Source organism: Tubulanus polymorphus, chromosome 2, assembly GCF_964204645.1.
Source record: "Tubulanus polymorphus chromosome 2, tnTubPoly1.2, whole genome shotgun sequence".
In the NCBI taxonomy this organism is placed as follows: Eukaryota; Metazoa; Nemertea; class Palaeonemertea; order Tubulaniformes; family Tubulanidae; genus Tubulanus; species Tubulanus polymorphus.
The window spans coordinates 17343973-17370035 of NC_134026.1; the positions used below are offsets into that span (position 1 = coordinate 17343973).

The 26063-nt window shown below is 37.1% G+C and overlaps 1 protein-coding gene across 4 annotated transcripts in view; it reads right to left on the reverse strand.

Annotated features, from left to right (window-relative positions):
* Window positions 1–26063, reverse strand: part of LOC141899606 (E3 ubiquitin-protein ligase RNF170-like) — a 123935-nt gene that overhangs the window by 88436 nt on the left and 9436 nt on the right. For all 4 annotated transcript variants that reach the window (XM_074786015.1, XM_074786014.1, XM_074786017.1 and 1 more), the window contains exon 2: window positions 8837–8974. In XM_074786015.1, coding sequence (XP_074642116.1) covers window positions 8837–8928 — 92 coding nt within the window. In that variant the 5' untranslated portion in view covers window positions 8929–8974. The remainder of the gene's footprint in view (window positions 1–8836; window positions 8975–26063) is intronic.

The following is a 26063-nucleotide window of genomic DNA, read 5'->3' on the forward strand; positions in this document are numbered from 1 at the left end:
TTTAGACCGGCCTGGAAGTAAATCTAGACGTTTTTCCAGCTTAAATTATGTGAAAATGTTTGAACAACACCCAAAACTTTATAGTACTAGCAGTCCGGGTTTATTTTGAATTCACAGAAACGCATGTATACAAAAAAAACAGCAATTTGCTTTGCTTCGATTTTGGTATATTTTCGATTATTTAACAAAAACACAAGGTCAGAATTCTATGAAATTTTCAGATTATAAAATAGATACTATATGACACCTCCAATAAAAAATCAGATCTCAGGACCATCTAGATAAGAAGTGTGCCACCCGTTTTACTGAAATTTTTCGCGATAGGCAAATGCATTGGAAGCATGACGTCATCAGCTAGTGATAGCAAAAGCGAACCATAGGTTCGCTAAAAAATACAAATTTAGACAAATAACATTCAAAAAAGCCAAACTTCAATTTGAAATTAAAAAATCTAAACAGCAAATCTAAATTGATATAAGTACTAACAATAATTGGCCGTACAAGGAAGGGGGTAGATAGAACCAGACTGAGGCCTAGCCGAGCATTCACAGGCTTAAATACAGTGCTGGTCATAAGCGCGAAAAATGTTTAAGTTCGCATAATAAAATGATGAATTGTAGGATTTAATACGCTTCGAACACAGTACAATCACACTACTGAGCGTTGAATACATAATAGAAATAGCTAAAGAAATACAATAAATCGACATATCTATAATTAATGAAATACACCAGTTTCCAACAATGACAATGATGAAAACACTACCAAAGGTAAGTTTTGCACAATCATCCGTTTTTCGATTTATCTTTTGAAATTTATGTCATGCATTGCATGGAACTCCTTTCACTCATGCGTGCTTCTATTTTGTAGTTGGACCACCGAAAATGAAGGATGAAGCTATTCAGTGTAGCAGGATGAAAGCTTGTTTTTCTGTTCCCTTTTTCATAAATGATCCATCAGGGATTCATAACTACACAGGTTTAGAGAATCATAACAAGTTTTTATTTGTATTCCAAACATTAGGTAAAAGTGCGTACAATTTGAATTGTTACCGTGGAAATGTGCCCTCTTTGAAAGTTATCGATAAGTTCTTTTTGACGCTTATGAAAATTAGGCAATACACATCAAACTTTGATCTATCAAGACAATTTGATATATCTGTGAGCAGTGTGACCAACATATGGGTAACTTGGATCAATTTTATGTACCATCAGTGGGGCGGAATGGACTGGTGGCCACAACAGGACTTGGTTCACTACTTCTGTCCGAGTGATTTTTGTTTGAAGTTCCCGACAAGAGTAATCCTAGATGGAACAGAATTTCCTATAAAAAAGCCGAAAAATCCTCTACTGCTGCAACAAGCGACTTTTTCCACTTAAATAATCGGAATAATGCAAAGGTAGTAGTTGGTTCTACTCCAGGTGGACTTTTATCTTATATATTGGATGCATACGGAGGGTCAACAAGTGATTGCCAGATTATTGAAAGGAGTAACATGGTAGAAATTTGCGACCCAGGAGATAGTATTATGGTGGACAAGGGCTTTAATATTCAGGATTTGTATGTATCTTCAAACGTCAATTTTAATATTCCACAATTCCTTAAAAATAAAAACAGACTTGCAAATTCTACAATAATCAAAGACAGGAAAATTGCAAGTAAGGGGGTATTGAAAGACTCATAGGACTTGGCAAAACATACAAGATTCTAGTGAATCCACTGAGTAATAATGAAGTTCAACTCTCTACTGAAATAGCCACAGTCTGTTTCTATCTTAGTAGTTTTAGGGAATGTATTGTCCCCAAAAACGCTTGAAAATAGAAAGTTAAAATAAGTCTGTAATGGTTTATAGCTATATATGTATTTCCTTTTTCATGAAGTGTAATTATGAAAATTTATCAAATACATTATATTTCAGGTAACACACTGTTATAAGGTTTTAAACAAAATAAAGCGCTTGATACATTAAAGAATGAATTTTGTTCAATTTGAGTGAACAAGGGGTCAGGGACTCGATGCCCAAAAAAAAATTTCAGAAATTTCAATATGATGGTGAGAAGAAAAAATCTTGTGACCCCAATTCGATGCGAGGAGATGAATCTTAATGACTGTGGTAATTTTCAAGATTTTAAGTCAAAGCCTGTCAATGTTTTCCTAAAAAAAACCTACAAATAAGGACTGATGACAATTGGGTGGCTGCAGACAATAGACTGATCGAAAAATCAGATGTTTGAGATCCCTTCACAAATTTCAATGAAAAACTGAAAACCATTAGGAACTTAAGGTGCTCGTAATTCATTTGGATGGACATTAAAATACTGTATTTCTGTAATTACCTTATCTCAGGTGACAAGATTGTTCAAAAAGAATATTCAAAATAGTTTTTATAAATTTGCATGTTGATGATTGCATCTCTATGAAAATCTGAATGAAACTGAAATATCTACCATATTCTGTATAAGTACAATGTCCTTTTCTATACTTAACACTTGAATGTCTTTCATTGTAAATACAACTAAATCACATCTTGATCGCTCACTGCAATACAGCTGTCCCTGAATTTGGTAGTAATAATCATGGTTATCTTTTAATTGCAAATTTCTGTTGGAGTCGTAATATAAATAAGGCACTGTAGCTGGCGTTACGAATTTATCCCTAGACGCATACGGGCACCTCACTTCTAAGATTAGGTCAGTAGCGACCACTCGATCTGGTGAGGCAGCCAGAATAGATGATGCTCAGCGAACGAATAATCCGTATTCTTGTGTTTTACATCCTGGTAAGGCATCATACTTTTCCACCGCAACTGATTCATATTTTTGTCCATGTAGGATAGGTTTACATTTTAACGGAGTGGAACTAAGAAGTGAATAAACCAATTTGTATTTGTCTCGTCTCTCTGTAGACTTAACAATTTTTCCAAAATTTGATGCTGTTATTCAAAGGCGAATGTTCGTTTTTCCATTCTTTATTCAAAATTTGCTCACGAGTTCTTCTCTAAATCTAATTAACCTCTTCACTTGAAATTATAGTAAGCTAAAAATAAACCAAACACCTTGACTGATTCAAAATCATTTTTTCCTGGAGTTTGATTTTTTCAAAATTTACCCCATATACCATAAATTTTCAAGTGACCACAGAATTTATCATCAATTCATTTTCATTCTAAAAGACATAGGCCTACACGTGCACATTGTAAAATAGTGCTAAAATTGCTCTACTCAATTTTACCTTTTCATCAATAAAAAATTTATTGATTGGGTGTATTTCCATATAGTCGTGACCCATGACTACAGCATGGGGTTTGCAGGATGGAAAAGCTGTATAATGGGCATTGAGCCCCCATTGGTACATACACACATAATTTGGTAAATAGTTTTTATTGGTACATGTATCATGATAGTAGACAAACCTTTGTGATTGGTTGCAAACTGTGATATGATGATGTTGCAATTACGATCTTCAAAAATACCAACCTGATAACTAATTGCCATATTTCTGATATTAGAACAAGTCACATATGTTACGGATCTCTGTCTCGTTGTTTTTTGAATCAAAGTTAATTTTTGATGACTTGGCCGAGCTTTCAGTGTTTAATTTCAGAGGGGTTCCCTGGTGTGACTTGACACGATGGAAAGTCTGTAAAACCTGGAAAAATAGTATGGTTCTCATAGAAAAAATCGACATATTGGTAAATATAAATTCCTGCTCAGAAAGATTTCATATATTACTCACGTGTACATGTGACTTCCGTGATGAGATTATCTCCAAGTAAAAACTTACACACTGCATACAACACTGTTGCTACATGCTTACAGTGGGCATCAGGACCCTCTCCAGCGCTGCATTCGCACTTCAGTGACTACCCCTTCACCGTCTAAATGGATATCCACCTTGTAAGATGAGGACTTCTTGTATTCTGCCCACATAATCGATGTAAGGTAGACAGATTTCCCAGCCCCATTTGCCATACGTAGAAATCTAAGAAACCTAAAAATATCAAATGAAAGTCCGTTTTCTAGACATGATTGGTTGGCAAAACCCGTTTAAATATTTTCACAAATAATTTTGAGCCGCAAAATATTCACATTATTTACCACTGAGTGTAGAAACTTTTACACTTCTCATAGAGTGGCATATAAAACTGCGTAAGATATTCCTCCAGACGCTTCATTGTAAAATTTGGTATCGATGTAATCATCCCTTTATGTACGTCTTTAAAAAGTGTTGGATGTGGAATATCCATTTTATATTCCACTTCCAGATTAACAGGTACACTTGTCCGTCCTTCTGTAGAATTCTAATCTATTAATAACAAAGATAGCTTTATTGTCATGTATTGTCACATAAACCAATCAGGAATCTTTCGGTTGTGGTGGGTGTAGGCTGGCCTATGACCAGAGTAGAGTAGGCCTAACAATAACATTGTGACAGTCTATGGATTTTTTTAGCAACTTAAAGCCATCCAAAAATATATATTTACTGAATATCATTCTATCCACTGTGTTATCATGCACTAAATATTTTTCTATCTAGTAAAACCGTTCTGTGTGCTTGTGCCAAAACTGGGAGTAAAATGAACGAAAATAGACAGACAATTCAATTCGGATATAAAAATAAAATAGACATAAAAATCACCTCTCACTTTCTTCTACCAGACACCTATAACCCGAATGTTTTCAGCTCCAATTTCAATTATGGTAATGTCATTTCATTTATATCTGGTTTGGAATTCATTGTGACTCGCGACAGCAACATTTATTCATGATTACCTCGTGGAAGTAAGCCATTAAAAAACATGATAATAACGAAGTAATACTACAGCGCCACAATGCGGTGAAACTGAGTTGCTTATCAGCACTGCGTATCGGCGTTAGACTTGTAGCTCCCCATTTGCAATGAAAATGGCAAACCAGTAGGAAGCGACAGGACTCAGAATTCTGGCCAAAATTGACGTTTTTGGGCAGAAAAAAGGTCACAGGATGGCCATCTTGGGTCCGATCAAACCAATTTTTCTCATGCTGATGGGGCCTTGGGGTATTAAAATATATCCGAAAGATCGAGGTTATTGATAAAAGCGTCTTCAACATTTCCTACCAAACTTCAAAAATGGCTGCCAGTCAGCCATCTTGATTCTGACAGGGCCAGTTTTTGGGCTGAATATGTGTCTAGGGTAGATACATGTGTAACCCAAATATTAAGACATAACATTGAAGTATCTTTAGAACTTCCCAAAATAACTGGATTCCGTCTACAGACGAAAAGTGAATGCAATAGCCCACTGGAACTCTAGTCCCAAATGGGTTTTTAAATGGCACTAATCGCACCACGAAAGTGCACGGTACAAAAGACAAGTTACGATACTAGGATCCAGAAGGGGGATTTCAAGGGTAGTGACCCCCGCTGCTCAGCTACCCAAAAATTTTTTTAATCGTTTTCTTGAAGGAATGTTTGAAAATTTTGATAATTCCATCCTAGCGTGTTGAGGAGCGGGAATACCGCCATAATGCATGTACACCGCGTTGCGGTGTATCGTTAGTTACTAATATTTCACTATGTGACAGGTACTGCCATTTTCCAATAGGATAAAAACTAATTACTCATTACACCAATACACCACAGTGCGGTGTACTAGCAAAATCCATCAGCGATTTATACACCGCACTGCGGTGTAGACGCAAGGTAAACATTTTTTAATGAACCCCCTCCTGGAAAAAATCCTGGATACATGGCATTTTGTGAGCAAGTGATTTCCGGAGCCATTATGAAGACTCTGTGGACATACGATGAGGTCAAAAATGAAATTCCCAATCAATATGTAAAGCTAAAAGGTATCAAAAGCTAAGACCCAGTCCATAAAATAAAAGCTCAGGAGTCTTTTTGCCAATCCATCTAATCGGTACAGAACTGGAATAATATCGGATATTCAGTTGTTGTCCGCGATTTTTGGCATTCTGTTAAGACATAAATGAGGTATGTACCCCAAAAAGTAAGCAAAATATCCCAGAAAAACAGGTCTCATCCATTAATAAATAGACATTAGTACAACACAGTTGTTAAATTTCAGGAAAATTTGTTAAAGGGTTTGGGTGCTAGGGCACGGAAACCACTGCGGACAGACAGACGGACGGACGACAAAGTGAATATAGTATGCCCACCACAACGCGGTGTGGGGGCATAAAAAGCCAACACTCCGTCAGATTGGTTGATAGGTATGTCACTTCAACAGTTCAAAACTTAGTTATTAATAATCCAATCCGCTTCAAGTAAGATTGTTTTTAAAGGTCAAGTGCCCTCTAATTCCTACTTTTTGAGATATGATGCTTAAGTATATAGGCCTAAATGACGACCTGGGATCAGCCTTATAGAAAAAAAATCACTTATTTATCTTATATCAGTAAAATTAAATAACTGAATCATTGACCTATATAGCGTATGCACCTCCGCCACAGCCGCGTGTCAGCGCCACATTCATGCGTCATCTTTGCCAAACAAACATACACGTGTGTGAACTCAGCACTCATAGCCTATATATAAAATCTATAAAACAACATCATTTCTTCACTATATTCACAGCTCTACTGCTGGCTATCCATTGTATGTTTGTTGTGTTATGCATAACAGTATCAACACTATTAATCAGAAAGAATTTAGGAATCTAAACAACTTCTAAAAGGATTAAATACGCTACGAATGGTGATCATGCGGTGCGGGATTTGAGACTGGAAACTGCTGGATTATTTCAGACATACACTGTTTATTTCACCAAGGATTGTTTTAAAATCTACCTAATAAAGCTAAGTTCATTGTTTTAAATCAAATCTATTAGTTTGCCATAGCTTTGGTATTCATTAAGAGCACCAAAAGTTTGTTATAGTTCAGTGGTACAACGTGCGTGGAAATGTGTTTTTAACTACAATAACGTCAGCGATCGTGGGTTTTTCACAGCAAACGCGCACCTACTGTGCACGGCAAACTGGTGAAAATAGCCGACTCTAAAGTCTCATTTCTCAGTAATGGCTTAACTAAAATCAGAATTAGTAACACACTTATCATTTATGCACATATGACATTTAGAAAATAAGTTTTATACAATATTCTATTTAGAGGGCACTTGACCTTTAAAAATAACGAATTTCTGTGTCAGACCGAGTGGTTTGAGAAAGATTTAGTGCCTTTAAGATTGTTAAATCATGCGATTGATCCGAAAAAATTGGCAAAATCCATATGTACTGCACCAGCCTGATTCTGAACAGATTTTTATGAACAAGGGCTTCTTGGAAAGATTGGACCCTGACTTACTTCTGAATATTGTTATTTCCATTTTAATTGATAATCCTGTTCATAGGGAATATAAAATCGGGCCGAGATTGAAAAAACGGCTCCCCTCACTACGCGGTCGCCGCGTGGTGGCGCCAGCTGATGAGTACCGCACTCAATGCTATAACGCGATGCTTTCTGATCACATTTTTGCGCATTTTAAGAATAACTACAACGTGCAACAAATATTCTTAAATTAATTAAATAAATGTAAGATATTTTGTCTTAGTTGCGATGTGTTTCCGCGTCAAAAGTTTTTGATTTGAATTCTCGATTTTCGTATTAAAGGGCACATGCCCAATAAATTGTACTTTTCGTAATTAGTAAACCAAATGCTACTTTTGTATACAAATTACAACCTGAGATGTGACTGATCGAAAAAAGATGACAGATCAGCTCTAAATTCGACATTTAATTATTCTTGACTTAGTTTACGTAGTTCACCTACATCCCGCAGTCGGCGCTATTTTTGACGGTATCTTTGTTATAAACACAAGCACTTGTGTGCTCACAGTGTGCAGTAGCCTATATAAAATCTATAAAATCAACATCATTTGTTTGCTTTAATCACAGCTATATAGTACACCCACTAATATATGTTTATCATGTCATATATGACGGCATCAAAATATACAATAGTTTAGAATTCATTAATTCTAAAAATCTTCCGAGAGGATAAAATGACCTTTGCAATGTCTAGTGAAATGACTGGAAACAGTTAGCGTTCAACAAAGATGACGTCAGAAACACGCACCTGCACACATAAACAATAACAGTGAGCAAGTGCTGAAATTGCTGATTTAAAAGTCTTATTTCTCAGAGAAGGCTAAACTGAAATTGAAATCAGTAGCATATTTATAATTTGTGAGCATATTACTTTAAAGAATAACTTTTATATGATATTCTATTTAGTGGGCATATGCCCTTTAAGTGCGGAGCTATGATTAATGGCCACCATGTCGCGATTTTTCAACCCGTTTTCGATCTCCGTCACATTTTGCGTTCGCTATAGACAGGATTATCAATTGAATCAGAAATAACGATATGCAGAGGTAAGTTCAGAGTCTAAGCTTTCCAAAAAGCACTTGTTTGTAAAAATCGGTTCAAAATTTCTGGTCGAAAGCACCGTTGGTTTTAAAAAATCATGGTCATTTTTACTTCCAGGCTGGTGCGGTACAGACGGATCTTGCCAATTTTTTCGGATTAATCGCACGATTTAAAATCTTTCTCAAACCACCCAGTCTAACGCAGAAATTCGTTATCTTCAAGAATAATCTTACTTGAAGCGGATTGGATTATCAATAACGAAGTTATGAACTATTGAAGTGACATACCGATCGATCGAACTGACGGAGAGTTGGCTCCCTTGTCTTTTTATATATAGTACCTAGGACACTGGGGTCAAAATCCTTTTGTGTCAAGTCCCTGTGGGTGAATCAAAAACCTAAGCGGGTCTTAAGTGCCACCCAATCTTCAATGCAGACACTTAGAGCGCAAGATGTAAGACATTATTTACCTCTTGATAAGAATCATTAGTACAACAGCAAGACCAAAGACAAATACCAATGTACCCATGAGCAAATCATCTGCAATACCTTCAACCAGCATTTCTTCACAATGTTTACCAGTAACACTTATGATCTTGAATATGATTCTAAAAGAAGTATACATATGTATAAAACCTATAGCTGGAAAGCAGGAGTGAGTTTTTCATAGTTGGCGATTTGAAAATATGGCAAAAATGGCAGGGTTTCAACTGGAACTGGAGCATATTCAATAACTAGGGATTTAGGGACAACCCCGGATGCCAACTTGAGAAGTAGTCTGAAATGCTACAAAATCTGACATTTTCAATATCTAACATCGCCTGGTGAACATATACAACTGAAACCAATTACCTTGAAACTCACCACAATCATAGAATATGTTATGAGCTTCAATAGTAATGTGGTAACAAAATATACCCTAGGTGCCAACAATATACATGTAATATGGATATACATGTACTAAGTTATTCCGCTATTCAACACTCCCTAACCAGATAAAAACAACAATGACCATGAAACTCGCCATGATCAAACATGTCATAAGCTACAACTTTGTAATTGATTGCTGTTACAAATATGCATTTGTTCCAATAAATAGACATATTTTATATGATTCTATATTCAACTCCCCAGGTGGCAAGATATACTAAGTTATTGTATTATTCAACACCCCCTGGTGGCCATAATAAAAAAACCAATGACCTTGAAACTCACCGCAATCATAGAACATCAAGCTACAACTTTCCAATTGATTGTGGTAACAAAGTATGCTTTGGCATCAATATAATGTTGAAAAACTTTTTCCGCCTGAAAATGAGTATTGATGACACCAAGATGGCTGCCAATTGTGTGATAATTGGCTGATCAAAAATACCTGTCTCAGGTATTTAATACCTGCCTACTCAGAATTTTTGGGTTCAAGTCCAGTATAGCATGGAATAGTTCCCCGCTCAAGGATACATTTTTAGAAAAGGAGTAATTCGGCTGCGTACTTTTCAAGACAAACCGACATACCAACAAACCGACATACCGACAAACCGACGAACCGACAAACCGACATACCGACAAACCGACAAACTGACGAACCGACAAACCGACATACCGTTAAACCGACGAACTCGTATTCCCTCGATCCAGCCACGGGTAATCCACGGAAAAACCCTGTCCGTCGATCCTAGCCACATTATATAAGGGTAATCCACGCAACCACACAGCCCCTCGATCCCAGCCACTTTATAAAAGGGTAATCCACGCACCACACAGCCCCTCGATCCCAGCCACTTTATATAAGGGTGATTCATGCATACACGCAGCCCCTCGATCCCAGCCACTTTATATAAGGGTAATCCACGCAACCACGCAGCCCCTCGATCCTAGCCACTTTATATGAGGGAAATCGGCGGGTAATCCACGCATATACCCAGCCCCTCGATCCTAGCCACTTTATATGAGGGTAATCGGCGGGTAATCCACGCATATACCCAGCCCCTCGATCCCAGCCAATTTATACAAGGGTAATCCAGGTACATACCCAGCCCCTCGATCCTAGCCACTTTATATAAGGGTAATCCACGCACGGATTTGTCGGTTTGTCGGTATGTCGGTTCGTCGGTTTGTCGGTTTGTCGGTATGTCGGTTTGTCGGTTTTTTTCGGTTCGTCGGTTTGTCGGTATGTCGGTTCGTCGGTTCGACGTTTTTTTTGGTTCGTCGGTTTGTCGGTATGTTCGCACGTCCCAATGGCGTAATGTCGTAAGATTCAATCGGTCTAATATTGGCGGATTAATTCCGAATACCAGTCCAATGTGATAAGTCTCTGCTGGAACTATTTAATGCTATAATGGACTTGAGCAAATTTTTGCTGCCAGTAGTTTCAGTATTAGTAGGGCCACTCAGAGCTTAGTTTTTTTTCCATTTTTTCCTAGATTGAATTCAGACACTTCTAAGAGTAATTTTGACTTCTGCTTTTCTGTCAAAATCGTTAAAGCTCTGTTAAAAACACCTTCAGTTTAACTGGGCGATTAGCTCAGATGTTTTTGCTTCAGCTTCAGTAATATTTCGTTTTAAGCAAGTTCAGATGTTTCTTTCGTTTTAGTAAACAATGTTTGGATTGAAGGTGTTTTTAACAGTACTTCAGCCAAATCCTTGCGTTTCTATGTGCCTACGATGATCAGACTGCCCGCGATGAGAGCATGATATATTATAGCACATCGAACAGTATGCGGCGCAAAGGACTGTGGGTGAACTTAGTCTCTGCAATGTTTGCGTTCAAATCCCACACAAGATTTTTTATCGCGTGACATAAAAATTAAACCCGGTAATTTTTTCTACTACAGGGATGAAAACGGGCAATTACAAAAGGTCAGAAAAAGAAACTAGTTCTCGCAAAGATCAGCAACGACGCACAGCGCCGTTCCCGAGCAACCGGAGGTCGCAAGCGGGGGGAGCTCGAGGGGGTTTCCCCTCACATGTTTAGAAAATTTTCTGAAAATTTACCATTAATTGACACAATTTCCGCGAAGTTGAAGCAAAAAATCAACTATCGAACTGAATTGCGACGGTAGCATCTGAAACACTGTCACAGTCCCAGACACAGCCACAAGCCTAAAACCCGGCACCGGCCGCTGCCAGATGGCAGATATATGGGCCGGTTCTGCGTCCACGATCGGTATTTTCTGTGTCATGCGTATAATCAATACAATGTTTACAATTCAAATAGATACAATTATTGATTCAATTTGTACTGTCTTCTTGAATGGAGATCGGGAAAACACATATAATGAATGCTTTTACGATTCGCAGCGCTTTTACGGCCGCTGTGATCTACCGCTCTCTTTTTGAGACCCGGATTTACACTGTTTTTAAAAATGATGGAAGTGAAACTGAAAGGTCGGAAATTTTCGTCGGGTCGGATTTTTCACATCGGAATCAAAATTTTCTTTTAGAGATCATGGCTCATATTACGGCTACCATCGTATCGCCGATCATCGTATTTTTAGATGATAGTGATAAAAATCGTATTTTTCAAAGGCAGGTCGTAGCGTCGTAATGAGGCATGAATTACCATAGAAACTACGGCGATATCGTAGGGGTAGGCAGGTCTGGTATTAAAGATTACTTTTCAAAGAACACGCATTACAAGTTGAAATGAAAAATGGCAAACCAGTAGGAAGCTACAGGACTCAGAATTCAGGCCAAAATTGACATTTTTGGGCACAAAAAAGGTCACAGGACGGCCATCTTGAGTCCGATCAAACCAATTTTTCTCATGCTGATGGGCCTTGGGGGATAAAAATATATCCGAAAGATCAAGGTAATTGATAAAAGTTTCTTCAAAATTTCCCTCAAAAATGTGTAAAAAAATGCTGATTTTGACGAACAACAATGGCTGGCAGTCGGCCATCTTGATTCTGACAGGGCCAGTTTTTGGGCTGAAGATGTGTCTTGGGTAGATACATGTGTACCCAAATATAAAGACATTACATTGAAGCATCTTCAAAACTTCCCAAAATAACTGGATTGCGTCTACGTCCAAGATGGCTGCCAATTGTGTGATAATTGGCTGATCAAAAAACCTGTCTCAGCAGACTCAGGTATTAAAGATCACGTTTCGAAGAATACCCATCACAAGTTGAAATGAAGAATGGCAAACCAGTAGGAAGCTACAGGACTCAGAATTCGGGCCAAAATTGACATTTTTGGGCACAAAAAAAGTCATAGTCATCTTGATTCTGATCGAACCAATTTTTTTTAAGCTTGGAGAATTCAAATATATATGACAGATCAAGGTAATTGATCAAAGCGTCTTAAAAATTTCCCTCAAAAACTTCAATTAATTGCCCATAGGCAAAGTGTGGTTTACCTTGAAAAAGGTTGACGCTGTTTAGGGCAAGGGCATTGCTTGAAAAATCTTTTTAATCCGTGACTTCAAAGTTCTATAAGTTTATTTTGTATTTTATCTTTCTCAAAGAATTATTTATCATATGAGACCAAAGATATACATCTGTTTACGGTGACACATCCAAAATTTCGTAGGGTACAGGTAGGCAAGGGAAACTATTTCATATTTTGAAAAAATACTTTTCACAAGATGAAAAAATACTAAAATAAAATTCATATGTCACCATTCAGAGGGTGGCTGAATATTGAGTCTTGGAAACCTCCTCCAATGTATGGCCGCGGAAGCTTAATTACCGGTACTGTAAAATAGTGGCGTATGTAAGTAGATCGTTTAAAAACTTTTTACCACATCCTGGATTTTAATATATTATATTCTCACCAGCAATGAGCATTTGGAATTCACACGTTTACGGCTCCTAGTTCGATCAAACGTTCGCTATTAATGGCTTTCCCATAATTATTTTAGTAGCGCCAGAATTCCCTGTATATCCCAGAAACAGCCAATCACAATGACAACGAAACAAGACAGATCTTTTTCGTTGAATAAGAGCAACACCTAATTATCAATATCTGGTCACTCAATATGAAGAGAATCGTTTGAACCGTTGGAGTTTGTTCATTATTCAGGAAAACTGTATTCCCGTCCGAAGGTTGCACAGGTCCTTGGATAAAAAATAAGTTTTGATTGAGGGTAACTCATACCCATTCAAATTTTATTGTTAGGAGATACCTTAGTAGAGGATATTGATACAAAAGAATTGCAATAAAATGAAATTAATTCCGATTTTCAATAACAATCCTAATTGTAATGCCCTCAGAAATCAAGCACTTTCATAAAGTTGCACAAGGTATATGGACAAATTGATTCTGTACGAGAAAATTCTCTGATTTTTGTGAAGTTAGTTTTAAAGACTAATAATTGAATTCAAAATAACTTATTACCCTGATGAATCGTTTTGTTAGAAAGAGTATAACAATGTGAAAAGTTCTAGCATCCTATTTGTTAATTTTGATTGAAATCATAGAGTAAATCTTATCTTATAAATGACGAGTGACTGTTTCCACGAACTTGATATAAGCATTGCAACTGACTATACTCAGAACAAATGTTTGACCACCTATTTGGGGAATACTTCTACTTCAAATTATATCAAATTGAATGAAAATTAGGTTTGAACTGTAGGTAAGTTTCGAACGGATCAAATATAAGCCAGAACACGGATAAGATTCATACGGTTATGTAGAAATTGTTCATATACATTTTCTAAGACAACGAAATAAGGCAGATCTTTTTCTATGAATAGGAGCAATACAAAATCTGGCCACTCAATATGAGGAGAATTGTTTGAACCGTTCGAATCCGAAGGTTGCACAAGTCCTTGGAATAAAAATAAGTTTTGATTAAGGGTAACTCATACCCACATCCCGGCACATCCCCGGAAATTCGTCGCGTGGAGGTCCAAGACCCTTGGTATGGTCACACCAAAAAAAATTCTGCTCTGCGAATAAAACAAGGGTCCTTTTTTAAGCATCCTACCCTTAGATTTGATCTTCCCCTATCTAAAAAAAATATAGAGAGTGCTAAGAGCATTCTAAAGGTCGCCCAAGAAGTAAAAAGGGGGTAGCTTTTCAGCTCTCAATCTCCCAACACTCATTTTTGCGGTTTTGGCAGGGGCCCCCAGGCTCAACGGACCCAACCTCAAAGGTTTTAATGGTTCTATTCGTACAAAAGGACCCCTTCTAAATACCTGAGAAATTTCAGAGCCCTAGGCCTTCTCTAAAGGGTCCTCCAACCCCCCGCCCCCGAAAAGTGGTTGCGTGGCAAAATCACCCTAACAATCCTTATTGTAAAACCCTCAGAAATTAAGCATTAATTGCATAAAATTGCACAAGGTCTATGGACAAATGGAATCTGTAAAAGAAAATTGTATGATTTTTGTGAAGTTACTTTTTATACACAAATAATTATGTTTAAAACAACTTATTACCCTGATGAATCGTTTTCCTTAGAAAGAATGAAACAATGTTAAAAGTTATAGCATTCATTGGTTAATTTCAATTAAAATCATGGGGTAAATCTTTATCTTTTATTTCAGGCATGACTGTTTCCACGAACTTTATAAAAGCCCTGCAACTGACTATACTCAGAACAAATGTTTGACCACCTTGACCACCTTTGGGAATTCTTCTACTTCAAATTATATCAAGTTGAATAAAAATTTATTACATAGGTAAGTGTCGAACAGATCAAATATAAGCCTCGGTTATGTAAATATTTTGTCATATACATTTTCTAAGACAACGAAATTAGACATATCTTTTTCTATGAATAGGAGCAACACCTTATATCAAAATCTGGTCACTCAATATAAAGAGAATTGTTCGAACCGTTTGCATATTATTCAGGAAAACTGTATTCAGATATATCCGTCTGAGAGTTGCACAGGTCCTTCGATAAAAGGTTTTTAGGGTAACTCATACCCATACAAATTGAATTTTTTGAGATACTGAATAGAGGATCTGATCATTTAAACCAAATAGAATTTTTTGGATTGAAGTTTGCATAATATTCATAAAAACTGCATCAGTCCTAGAGTTGCACAGGTCGTTGGATAAGACACAAGCATTTTTAGGTATAATAACGACCATCAAAATCGTATTTTCTAGAGATGCCTTAATAGAGTATATTTATAGAGAAAAAAATGAAATGAAATAAAATAAATTTTGTTATTCCAATTGCACTCCTACTTAGAAATTGATCAGAATTTAAACAATCCCATAATGTTATAACCAATCCCATAATGTTATAACAGGTTTCTTACATTTTTGTACAGTTTGTTTTTATAGACAGGTGATTAAATTCAGAACATTTTACTACCCTGATGAATCATTAACAAGTAATAGCATTCTATCGGATAATTCTAATTGAAAATATAGCTGCAAAGCAGCGATAACGGGTTTTTTGCTGTCTTAGAATCCTGTTCATCGGTGGATTTCGACAAAGCATTTGATAAGGCACAACATCAGCCATTACTAACTAAACAGGCTATTAGGAAACAGTATCAATGATAAGTCGCCCAAATGGCTCAGCAGTTATCTCTGAACGAAAACTTATAGCCAAAATCAATGGTACGCCTCATCTTGGAATAAGTCGGTCTAACTAGTGGAGTCACGCTAGGTAGTCTACTGTTTAATGTCCTGACAAATGACATACACAGTAATCCAAAATATACCGCAAATCAATTGTGACAAAGTATTGATATGTGATAAAAGGTCGCGACGGTTTTGTACGGGTCCCATATATACGGAAGTACGGAAGCGATAAAGGGCCTCGAGTTGTCGCGTTCCAACTCGACAAAGTCGCCATATTTATGTCGACATATCGCGATATATCGCTTCAAGTCGACATGAATATGTCGATATGTTGTGACGTTTTGACGACATATTTCATTTTCTCAACCATTTTCCTCGCAACAATTCGACATATTCATGACGACTTGAAACTCAGTCGCCATATTACTGGCGTCCTCATCTTACATTTCGACCTGTCTTCAAATGACGGCTTGTCCCGTGGAAAATGGGTGAAAAAGCGAAATTTGTCTTGAAAACGTCACGATATGTCGACATATTCATATATCGACATAAATATAGCGACTTGTCGAGTTGGAACGCGACAACTCGAGGCCCTTTATCGCTTTTGACATATAAGCTTCCGTACATCTTTAGAAAAAGAAATAATATGTGATCTTTCATTAAGTAGGATCACTTGAATGATCGCTTTAATATCACTTAAAGAAAAAAAAAGAATCTGCCAAAATGACCTTAATATTCGACACTATATCAGATTAATCGACTTCAAAATAGGCGAAAGCATAAGTCTTTATTACGTTATCAATAGGCCTAATTATTCAAAAGCTAATAAAGTGGGCGACAAAACCAAAAAAATGAATTGTCGCGCGCAATAAAACCAAAATAATCAATTGTCGAGGGCGATAAAACCAAAATAATCAATTGTCGCTGGCGATAAAACCAAAATATTGAATTGTCGCGGGCGACAAAACCAAAACAAGAGCCCCAAGGGGCACAATGGCCAGCCCGTCAGATCTACTTTTTATAAATGATGTAATCTGTGGGTTATATTTATCAATATACACTCCCTGCTCAATATCATTTACATAGTACAATCGTGTGTTGACACAGACAGCAGGAACGGATGTAATATAGAAATACTAAGTTATTGTATTGTTCAACGCCCCCTGGCGGCCATATACAAAAACCAATGAGCTTGAAACTCACCAAGATCATAGACCATGTCATGAGCTACAACTTTCCAATTGATTGTGGTAGCAAAATATGCATAGTTACGAATGTAATATAGAAATACTAAGTTATTGTATTGTTCAACGCCCCCTGGTGGCCACAAACAAAAATCAATGAGCTTGAAACTCACCTCAATCATAGAACATGTCATGAGCTACAACTTTCCAATTGATTATGGTAGCAAAATATGCTTAAGTATCAATATGATGTGGGAAAAACTTTTTTTCCACCTACAAATGAGTACTGATGACCCCAAGAAGGCTGCCTATGCGTCATAATTGCCTGGTCAAAAACACCCTCTCAGATCCCTTTCCAAAGAATACCCATTACAATTGCAATGAAAAATGGCACACCATTAAAAGCTATAGGACTCAGAATTCAGGCCAAAATTGACATTTTTGGGAACAAAAAAGGTCACAGGACGGCCATCTTGAGTCCGATTTTTTCACATGCCGATGGGCCCTTGGGGGATACAAATATATACGAATGATCAAGGTTATTGATAAAAGTGTCTTCAAAATTTCCCTCGAAAACTTTAAAAATGTGTAAAAAGTGCTGATTTTGGCGAACAACAATGGCTGCCAGTTGGCCATCTTAAATCTGACAGGGCCAGTTTTTGGCCTGAAGATGTGTCTAGGGTAATGTGTCTAGGTTTTACACGTATAAACCAAATATCAAGACATTACCTTGAAGCGTCTTCAAAACTTTGGAACTCTCACGAACTATCTAGATGGTTATCTCTCGACCTCAATTGCTTCAAGACCCATTTCAAAACAACTTTGTTCCATGCAGCATACCATTAACTCTCGGAAAGCGAATAGGATTAAACATTCTTTGGCAGAATAAAATTTGATTGAATTTGCAATTCGAGCACATGGCTAATTAGCATATCAAGGTCATACACCTGATTTGGGAAAAGCCATTTTTTCGCGAACCTTGCACAATCGTCAAGGATGAATTTTCTGTAGAGCAAATAAAAATTCCTCCCAAACACCAAATCAACTAGATTTCATAGAAATCGATCTTGAAATACAATTTTAAATCTTAAAATAAAACCCGGAAGTAAAACAGTAGACGATACCGCGGTTGACGGTATATCCAGGACTGAAAAGTCACCTAGTGACCTTCACCTTAATATTCGGTTGCAATGAATTCTTATTTCTAAGGCCGTTTGACTGCACCAGTTTTGGCGGGACATTTTATGATTAGCCTAAGACATTATTTACTTAATGTACCTCCATACTGAATATATATGACGAAGTATAATTAATACTGCAATATAATGAACTAGACCAATTATTAAGAATATATTTTCTGGTCCTCTGAAGTTTGTTGTAAAAAGGTTCCACTGTACTCACTTTATTTGAATGACTTGATAATTACAGCAATTTGGTTCGATTGAAATTGGAGGTGGGTGCAGGTGCCCCTACAAGGATGGTCAGAATGCATAATTTGTAAGCTTGGAATGAAATAATCAGCTGTAGCCTATGCTTTCATTTGTATTCAATATATACGATGTAACATTTGTAAAGAATGGGGACAAGAAAAGCATTTCTGTTTTTCAATTCAAGTGATTGTCTGAAATAAAGGATTTAAATTAAAGAAACTAGTATTGTGTTTTTCTTCCGGATTTTTTTCTCTATCCTCGTATAACGGACCAAACTTCAGTGCAGGAAAGCCAGTAATCTCTCCCATAACTCCAATGATAAACAAGAAGGACATAGCTTTCTCATTTGTTTAAAATAGGAGCCGTGCAACCCGTCAAAAAGTCGTCTGCTCCAGTCCATACGTTTGTTGTCAAAATATATTGTCTGAATATATTTATTGCGCACACCTATTATACACTGTGTTTCATCAACCAGTTGATGTTGACAGATATCGGAAGAAGAAGAATATCCCCCTAGCACGTGTATTTGTTTACAATAATATCTCGGAAGCGAGAAATACGTGTTGTAACCTGCGCAGATACATGCGCAATGTGAGGTGACTTTTCAGTCCTGGATATACCGTCAATCGAAGGCCTATTGAATAACAACCCACCTAAATATTGTAAATTTTGTTTTGAAGTTCAATCCAATGAGTCCGTTAATAAACGCAACAATTATACTGTGTTTGTTTGAGAGAGTAAAGCTCAGTACCGGTAGGCCTAAAGCCGCGTCGAACTCGATAAACACTTCAAGCGACACAGCGAACGATCCCCTTTCCCCCACAGCGAACGCTTACTCCGAATGTCAAGTGTGAGTCCAGCATACGGAAAGGATTGTGTTATATACTTGTATTTAGTAAATACCTAGTGCATTTGACAATGATCGGTATGTACCGTAGGAAATATAGAGTATTGATGGTATTGATATAGAGGCTGAAGCCCGCGGCCGAATAAAGTAATATATTCTTTTATTTTGATTCCTCGTAGACATATCAGCTTTTCTCCGCTAGATCTCTTCCGCGTGTTTAGTTTAGGCTTACGATTCCCCGGTACACTAACGATTTATCTTAGTAAATAGACGGTTAATTCGGTAAAGAAAAATAGGTATTGTTAAACTAACTCCTTGAAGCCCGCAGCCAAATCACTGGTAGTAATAAATTAATTTGTACTCGATTTGATTCTCATGATGAGGAGAAACTCGCAGCTGATCCCTGGAACGACGATGTAGTAACACATGTCGATTCGTCGATGTTTACTGCTCGACAGTGCTTTTAAAATCTAAAGTAGTAAATTTCCAGTGTATCGGTAATATGATTTGATGAGGAAAATGGGCTATTGTTAAAATCACTGTTTGAAGACCGCGGCTGAATGTGAAGTCTGCGGCAATAAGTTAGTTCATTTATACTTGAATTAATAATCGAAGTGACAATCGGCCTGCGGGTTGATTTCGGGGTGACGACTCGTAAAACATGTCGCCCCATTGAATGGGGCTAAATTTTTTATGTTTACGGCCCGACTGAGAATTCGTCTGAGTCCTGAATTTAAATCATCAGAATATATACTTTAAAAGGGAAAATATTGCTCTTAATAGTCAGTAAATAACCAGTTTGCATGAACTCTAGACTATTTGTTGTTAAGTCACGAATCTTTGCATGTACACAGAGGACTATAGTTTTTTGTAGAGGAGAGAGTAATTCATTTGAGTCCCCAATTTAAATCCTCAAAATCCCAGTAGATTCATTCATTTCTGGCAGTAGAAAGTGTTGGCATATGTGTGTGAGCACTATGTTGTTGTGTGTTACTATATAACTTACTAGCTGAATACCTGTCCAATGAACGTCGCATAAATGCAGAATCCTGTTATTTTTTTGCCAACGAAAATCATTCATTATGTTCACATGTTTAGAGTTCTTGGAACCAACCCCGTCTGACCTGTCAGTGGTAAAAACCCTATCATTCAAATAACTAACAGAAAATTCTGCCCCAGCCGTTTTTAGGCCCCTCCTCGTTCGATCTTTGTACTTTCTATATTGACCACACTACCTGTACGTTCATTTGAAAAGCCCCAACCAATTGCATGATTATGTTTAAATTGAGGGACTTTTAATTGAAAATTGCCGAGATAGTCGCTCGATCTGATATTAGGATTCTGTATTTTGTATTACTGTTTGACATTATTTTTTTGATATCTCTCATCTATACATACATTTTCTTAAGAGAGCTCCTGTCAGAATAGTACATACATTTTGCTTTGACCCCTTCCCCATAGAAAGTTTTATTTTATTTGTTTACGGTATACCCTTCCCCAAAATCCGTATGCTCTCTTATAAAATTTACCACGAACGCATGCATCGGCAGCCCCTAGAGCCATTCCGAGAGGCTGCGTTTGGGCCTCCCTATCTGCCAGTAACCTATCTGTGGTATGGAACCATTCTGAAAAACTGCCCAATGGGCCTGTCCCCCTTCAAGAACCATTCTGAGACGCTGCGTATGAGCCGGCAACACGGTCAGAACATATCGCTAAGTCCAATCATATTAATTTTGATCCAAAGATTACGTGTGATGAATGTCTTAACCAATGTTTTAAACAATGAGGTAAAAATCAGTGTTGAGAGAACTGTGTCATGTACTGTTCTGATGCTGCGTTGTGTATCTAAGTCGGTCAGGTCAGTAAATTACTGTAGTACTACTACAGAAGCATAGTACGGTACTGATATTTTTTGCTAACGAAAATCATTCATTTTAAATGGCCGGGAAATTAATCTAATTGCTCCAAATGTTTAGAGTTCTTGGAACCAACCCCACACCTCCTCTACCCCGTCTGACCTGTCCGTGGTACAAAACCTATGCCCCAGCCGCTTTTAGGCCCCTCATCCTTGTTCGATCTTTGTACTTACTATATTGACCACACCACCCGTACGTCCATTTAAAAAGCCCCTCCTATCAACCAACGAATTGCATTATATTATGCTTAAATTGTGGGACTACCATTAATCGAAAATTGCCGAGAGTCGCTGGACGATGATATTAGGATTCTGTATTTTGTATCACTGTTTGACATTATTTTTTTGATATCTCTCATTTATACACACATTTTCTTAAGAGAGCCCCTGTCAGAAAAGTACGTACATTTTTCTTTGACCTCCTCCCCGTACAAAGTTACTACATTATTTGTTTACCCCTCCCCATAAACGTATGTACTATTCGAACGCTCTCTTATAAAATTTACCACGAACGCACGCAACCGCAGCCCCCGAGCCATCCTGAGGGGCTGCGTTTGGGCCTCCCTATCTGTTGGAACATCGCTGAATCACTGAATCGCTGAAACGCTGATTATTATATCAATTTTGCTGATTCAACGCTGAATCCAAATTCTACATATTCTAAAGAAAGTGTATTATTTGATCGATTCATTGATATATTTTGTTACATTCGTTAAAAATTCAGTTGGACTACGGTAACGGACGTATTTTGCAGAGAGCGGTAATGGCTTTCGGCTAACGTCATTGGTACTTCGATGTAGTCCTACAGCTTTAGTAGGGATTCGCTCGGGAAACCCGAGGTTCAGATATGATAGAAAAATATACAAAAAATCATGACGATTGAAAAATGTGCAGGGGCGGATCTAGGCCCAAATTCAAGGGGAGCACTCATTCAAGAGGGCACCTGTCCGGATTTGTATTACCACGGCGAGGCGAGCACCGAAGGTACGAAGCCACCAAGGGGTTTATAGAATCAGTTTAAAATTTGAAGCCCAGCTATCGGAGCATCTGAGGCATCAAAATAGCAAAAAATACCCTTGTCTGAATTTTAGGCAATAACAAACCACTTGTAGTATTTATTGCAATTTGAATGTGCCCCTTTTAGAATGTGATAGTTATTTAGTCATATTTTTGAGCCGACAATTTTTTTAGCCCTTTTCTGGGCGAGAAATATTTGTTTTCTCGCTATCGAATTTGTTTTCTCGCTTTAAGTTTTGTTTTGGCGGGGGGGGGGGGCGAGAAAGTAGGGCGTGTATGCCGTTACAATACAAGGTCAGTTCAGTTGAACATCTGACTGCCAATTGATACGTGTGATATACATTGAATGTTGCGCGTATACCGAATTTTGCATTCTGAATTAGAGAAAAGGAAAGCTATATTAGGAGAGCAGTTGAATAACTAAGCAACGTAGTATAGCTATGATATGTATGTATGGCTATCTAACTCACATTATTCAGTAGATTACCAAACTGGTGATGTTAAGTAGGCTGACCTGTCATCGCATCAATAAATCGACAAAAACAAACGATCGCTTTCTCAACCCCGCCAATTACAAATCTTAGAAAAGAAATCTTATAGCGAGAAAACAAATATCAACGTGAGAAAACAAATATTAGCGCGAGAAAACAAATATTTAGCGTGAGAAAACAAAATAATTTTGTTTTCTCGTGCTAAATATTTGTTTTCTCGTGCTAATATTTGTTTTGGCGACCCCGCCAAAACAAAAGTTTGTTTTCTTGCCCCGCCAAAACAAATATTGGCGCGAGAAAACAAATTATTTTGTTTCCTCGCGCTAATATTTGTTTTCTCACGTTAATATTTGTTTTCTCGCTATCAATTTTGTTTTGAGATTTTAGTGCTCGAAAAATGTCGGCGTGACGCGAATCAGCCACCATACAGGAGAGTTTGTCTCAACATCAATTTGTTTCGACAAATAACAAAACAACTTCACTTTGAATAGAAGCAGAACCTTTCAAAACCTGATTATCAAATGTGAACAGAATTTCTTGCAACTTAAAGCTTCATTAAAGATCTGTATTCACATGAATCAATCCTAAAAGATTCGAAGCAATAAATCCCCACCCAGATTCTATTTTCTAGAGATGTCTTCATTGAGTATTCATAGAGAATAATTTGGAATAATAAGATAGAACAAATTCTGATATTCTGTTAATACCCCTAGTTGAAAAACCACAAAAAGTTAACATACTGATTAAGTTTCATTAGGTCTATGGATGTATGAAAGTTTAACAGGGTCAATATAGAAAAGATCATACATTTTGTCCAGTTGGTTTTATTAGCCATATTGACAATAGTTTTAAAAGGGTCTAAATTTGACCTCTCTGATTTAGAACAGACCATGGACTCTAAAACATTTTAGAGTCCATGAAAGGACCAGGCAGTCATCTGTTCCAAGTTGGCCGGTTTCATTTTAGACCAAACCAATTTAGACTGAATGATCCAATCAAAAATTTAGAACGGACTGAATCTGCGTGCATGGACAGAAACAACCCAGGTTGGTTCTAAGTTCCGAGTCTCGGCGGTATGAATTTAATTTACTGGTCACCTGATCATCATCAAACTGATAAATATAGTTTTCAAATTCAATATCATTTTAATATAAGTGGAATGATGTTTATTGATCTTAAAATCTCTCAAGTGTGCTGGTCACTGAATATACGTCATCTTTACTTGATTTGAAAATAACCTCGATTTACTATAGATTGTTGTGTCCAGGAAAATCCAGTCGTCAAATCTTTTCAATAAGAAAGAGTAATAAAATGTGAAAAATTTTAGCATTTTATAGGATACTTTAACTGAAATCATAACTAGTGGTCTCATGATTCATTGAGTGATTGTTGCCACAACTTTTATCAAAGCGCTGCAACTGACTACTCATAACAAATGTTTGATCTCTTAACTAATAATTCTACTTCATATTAGGCCTATATTAGTTTGCATCCAGTTTTATATCATATACACATCAAAAAGTGTAGAACATCATATATAAGCCTCAACACGGATTAGATTTATACAGTAATCTAGATAAATAGTTTGTCTTATCGATTTTGGATGACAAGGAAATCGATTATTCAATTCATGACAATATTTTTGATTTGAACGAAGCAGAACCTTTGGCTAAACCTAGTTTCTCTAAGTGGTCGGAGCACTTTTGAAAACTGCAATAGTTTGCAATCAGTTCATTTCAGTGCTGGGTCTGTTGTGGTTAGCTTGATCACGATTATTTTTTTAAAGTATTTTACAGGGTAGATGGGTGGGTCAACTTTTAAGCTCAACAAGGTGTTATTCTTTTGGCGTTATAATAAAACCTGACTGATCATGCAAATAGTGGATCATCTCTTAGTGGACAAAGTCGTTTCTTTTTCAAGTGAGATCGATTAATGTTTCATAAATCATTATGGATAAACTATCCACATATAGGCTATGTACGTATATGCAATATAAAAAATTTTTCTTGAGAAAAGAAAGTCTGCTAGGCAAACAATACATAACATCAATGGATGTCATCCTCTAGACTAGATAGCAACAACCTCAAGCAATCATGATCGCTCGTAGCTAAAACTGACTTTAGAAAATATCTCACATCATTATTGCATAGCATAATTTCAGTCAGTATATTAAGATGTTCCAACAAATTACTAATGGAGAGGGATAGATATGAAAACAAGCCACAATACCTGGAGGCATGGAACCTGGGACTTACACAAACTGGGTCGCATACTATATACTGGGGTACATAAGTCCAGAAGCCCACTCAAATCTCATGCCGACATATATCTTCATTACTTTGAGACATGAACATTAAAATTGGAGTAGCTTCAAATCTCTTCCTCTAAGAGCCTACGAGATCAATCACTCTCAATATTTAGAATCTGAACTCGAGCACATCAAACAATTCCTCTCTCAAATGGAATAAAGCCTGCTGATATTTTATACTTCTGTTATCTTATGTTAAAACAAAGAATCCTGGGGACCTAATAAGATGGGGTATACATAAAATTCCCAGTGGTTAATAAGAAAAGGTTTTTATTAGAGAAACTGGCTGATCCCTCATCATATGAATAAAAGAACACAAAAGAATACATGAATGATAAACCTGAAAGTTCAGTGTTTTATCATAGTACTTTCGAAACTGGTCATATTTTCAATTTCAATCACAGGTAATTAATTATCAGGGGCAGATCTAAGGGGGGTGAATAGGAGATTTTTATAAGGGGCTTTCTCGGGTAAATAGCCTATATTTAAGAAGATGAAATAAGAATGTTATAATAACATAGTTCTGATTCTGAGGCGGCTAATATTATTAGCTGCCTCAGAATCAGAACTAACAGTAGCGTCGCGACTTTATTGTATGACGCCGTATGCTACGAGCAATCACCGAGATGATATAAGTTAAGTGTATCTCAAGCCATTCCACTAGGCTGTATATGTGTCTGATAAACGGTTTCCCAATCATAACTATTTGACTTTTTTCATCTGTTTCAAAAATTTCCCAAAACAGTAACATGACAAATACTTGAGAAATGACCTGCTTCCACTAATAATCTCATCAAAATTATCAACACCTCATCCTGGCCATGGCTCAGCAGGTTGTCATAATTTTCACAGAAACCATCACACAAATGCTGTCAAATTCCACCATTTTCCCAGCGGATTTTTCAAAATTTGAGCTCACTAGTTGCAGTTTCTTCATTTTGTTTCTTGTCAGCCACGCCCCTTTGAAAAATCCTAGATCTGCCCCTGATTATATCCATGCAATGTCCTTAGAAA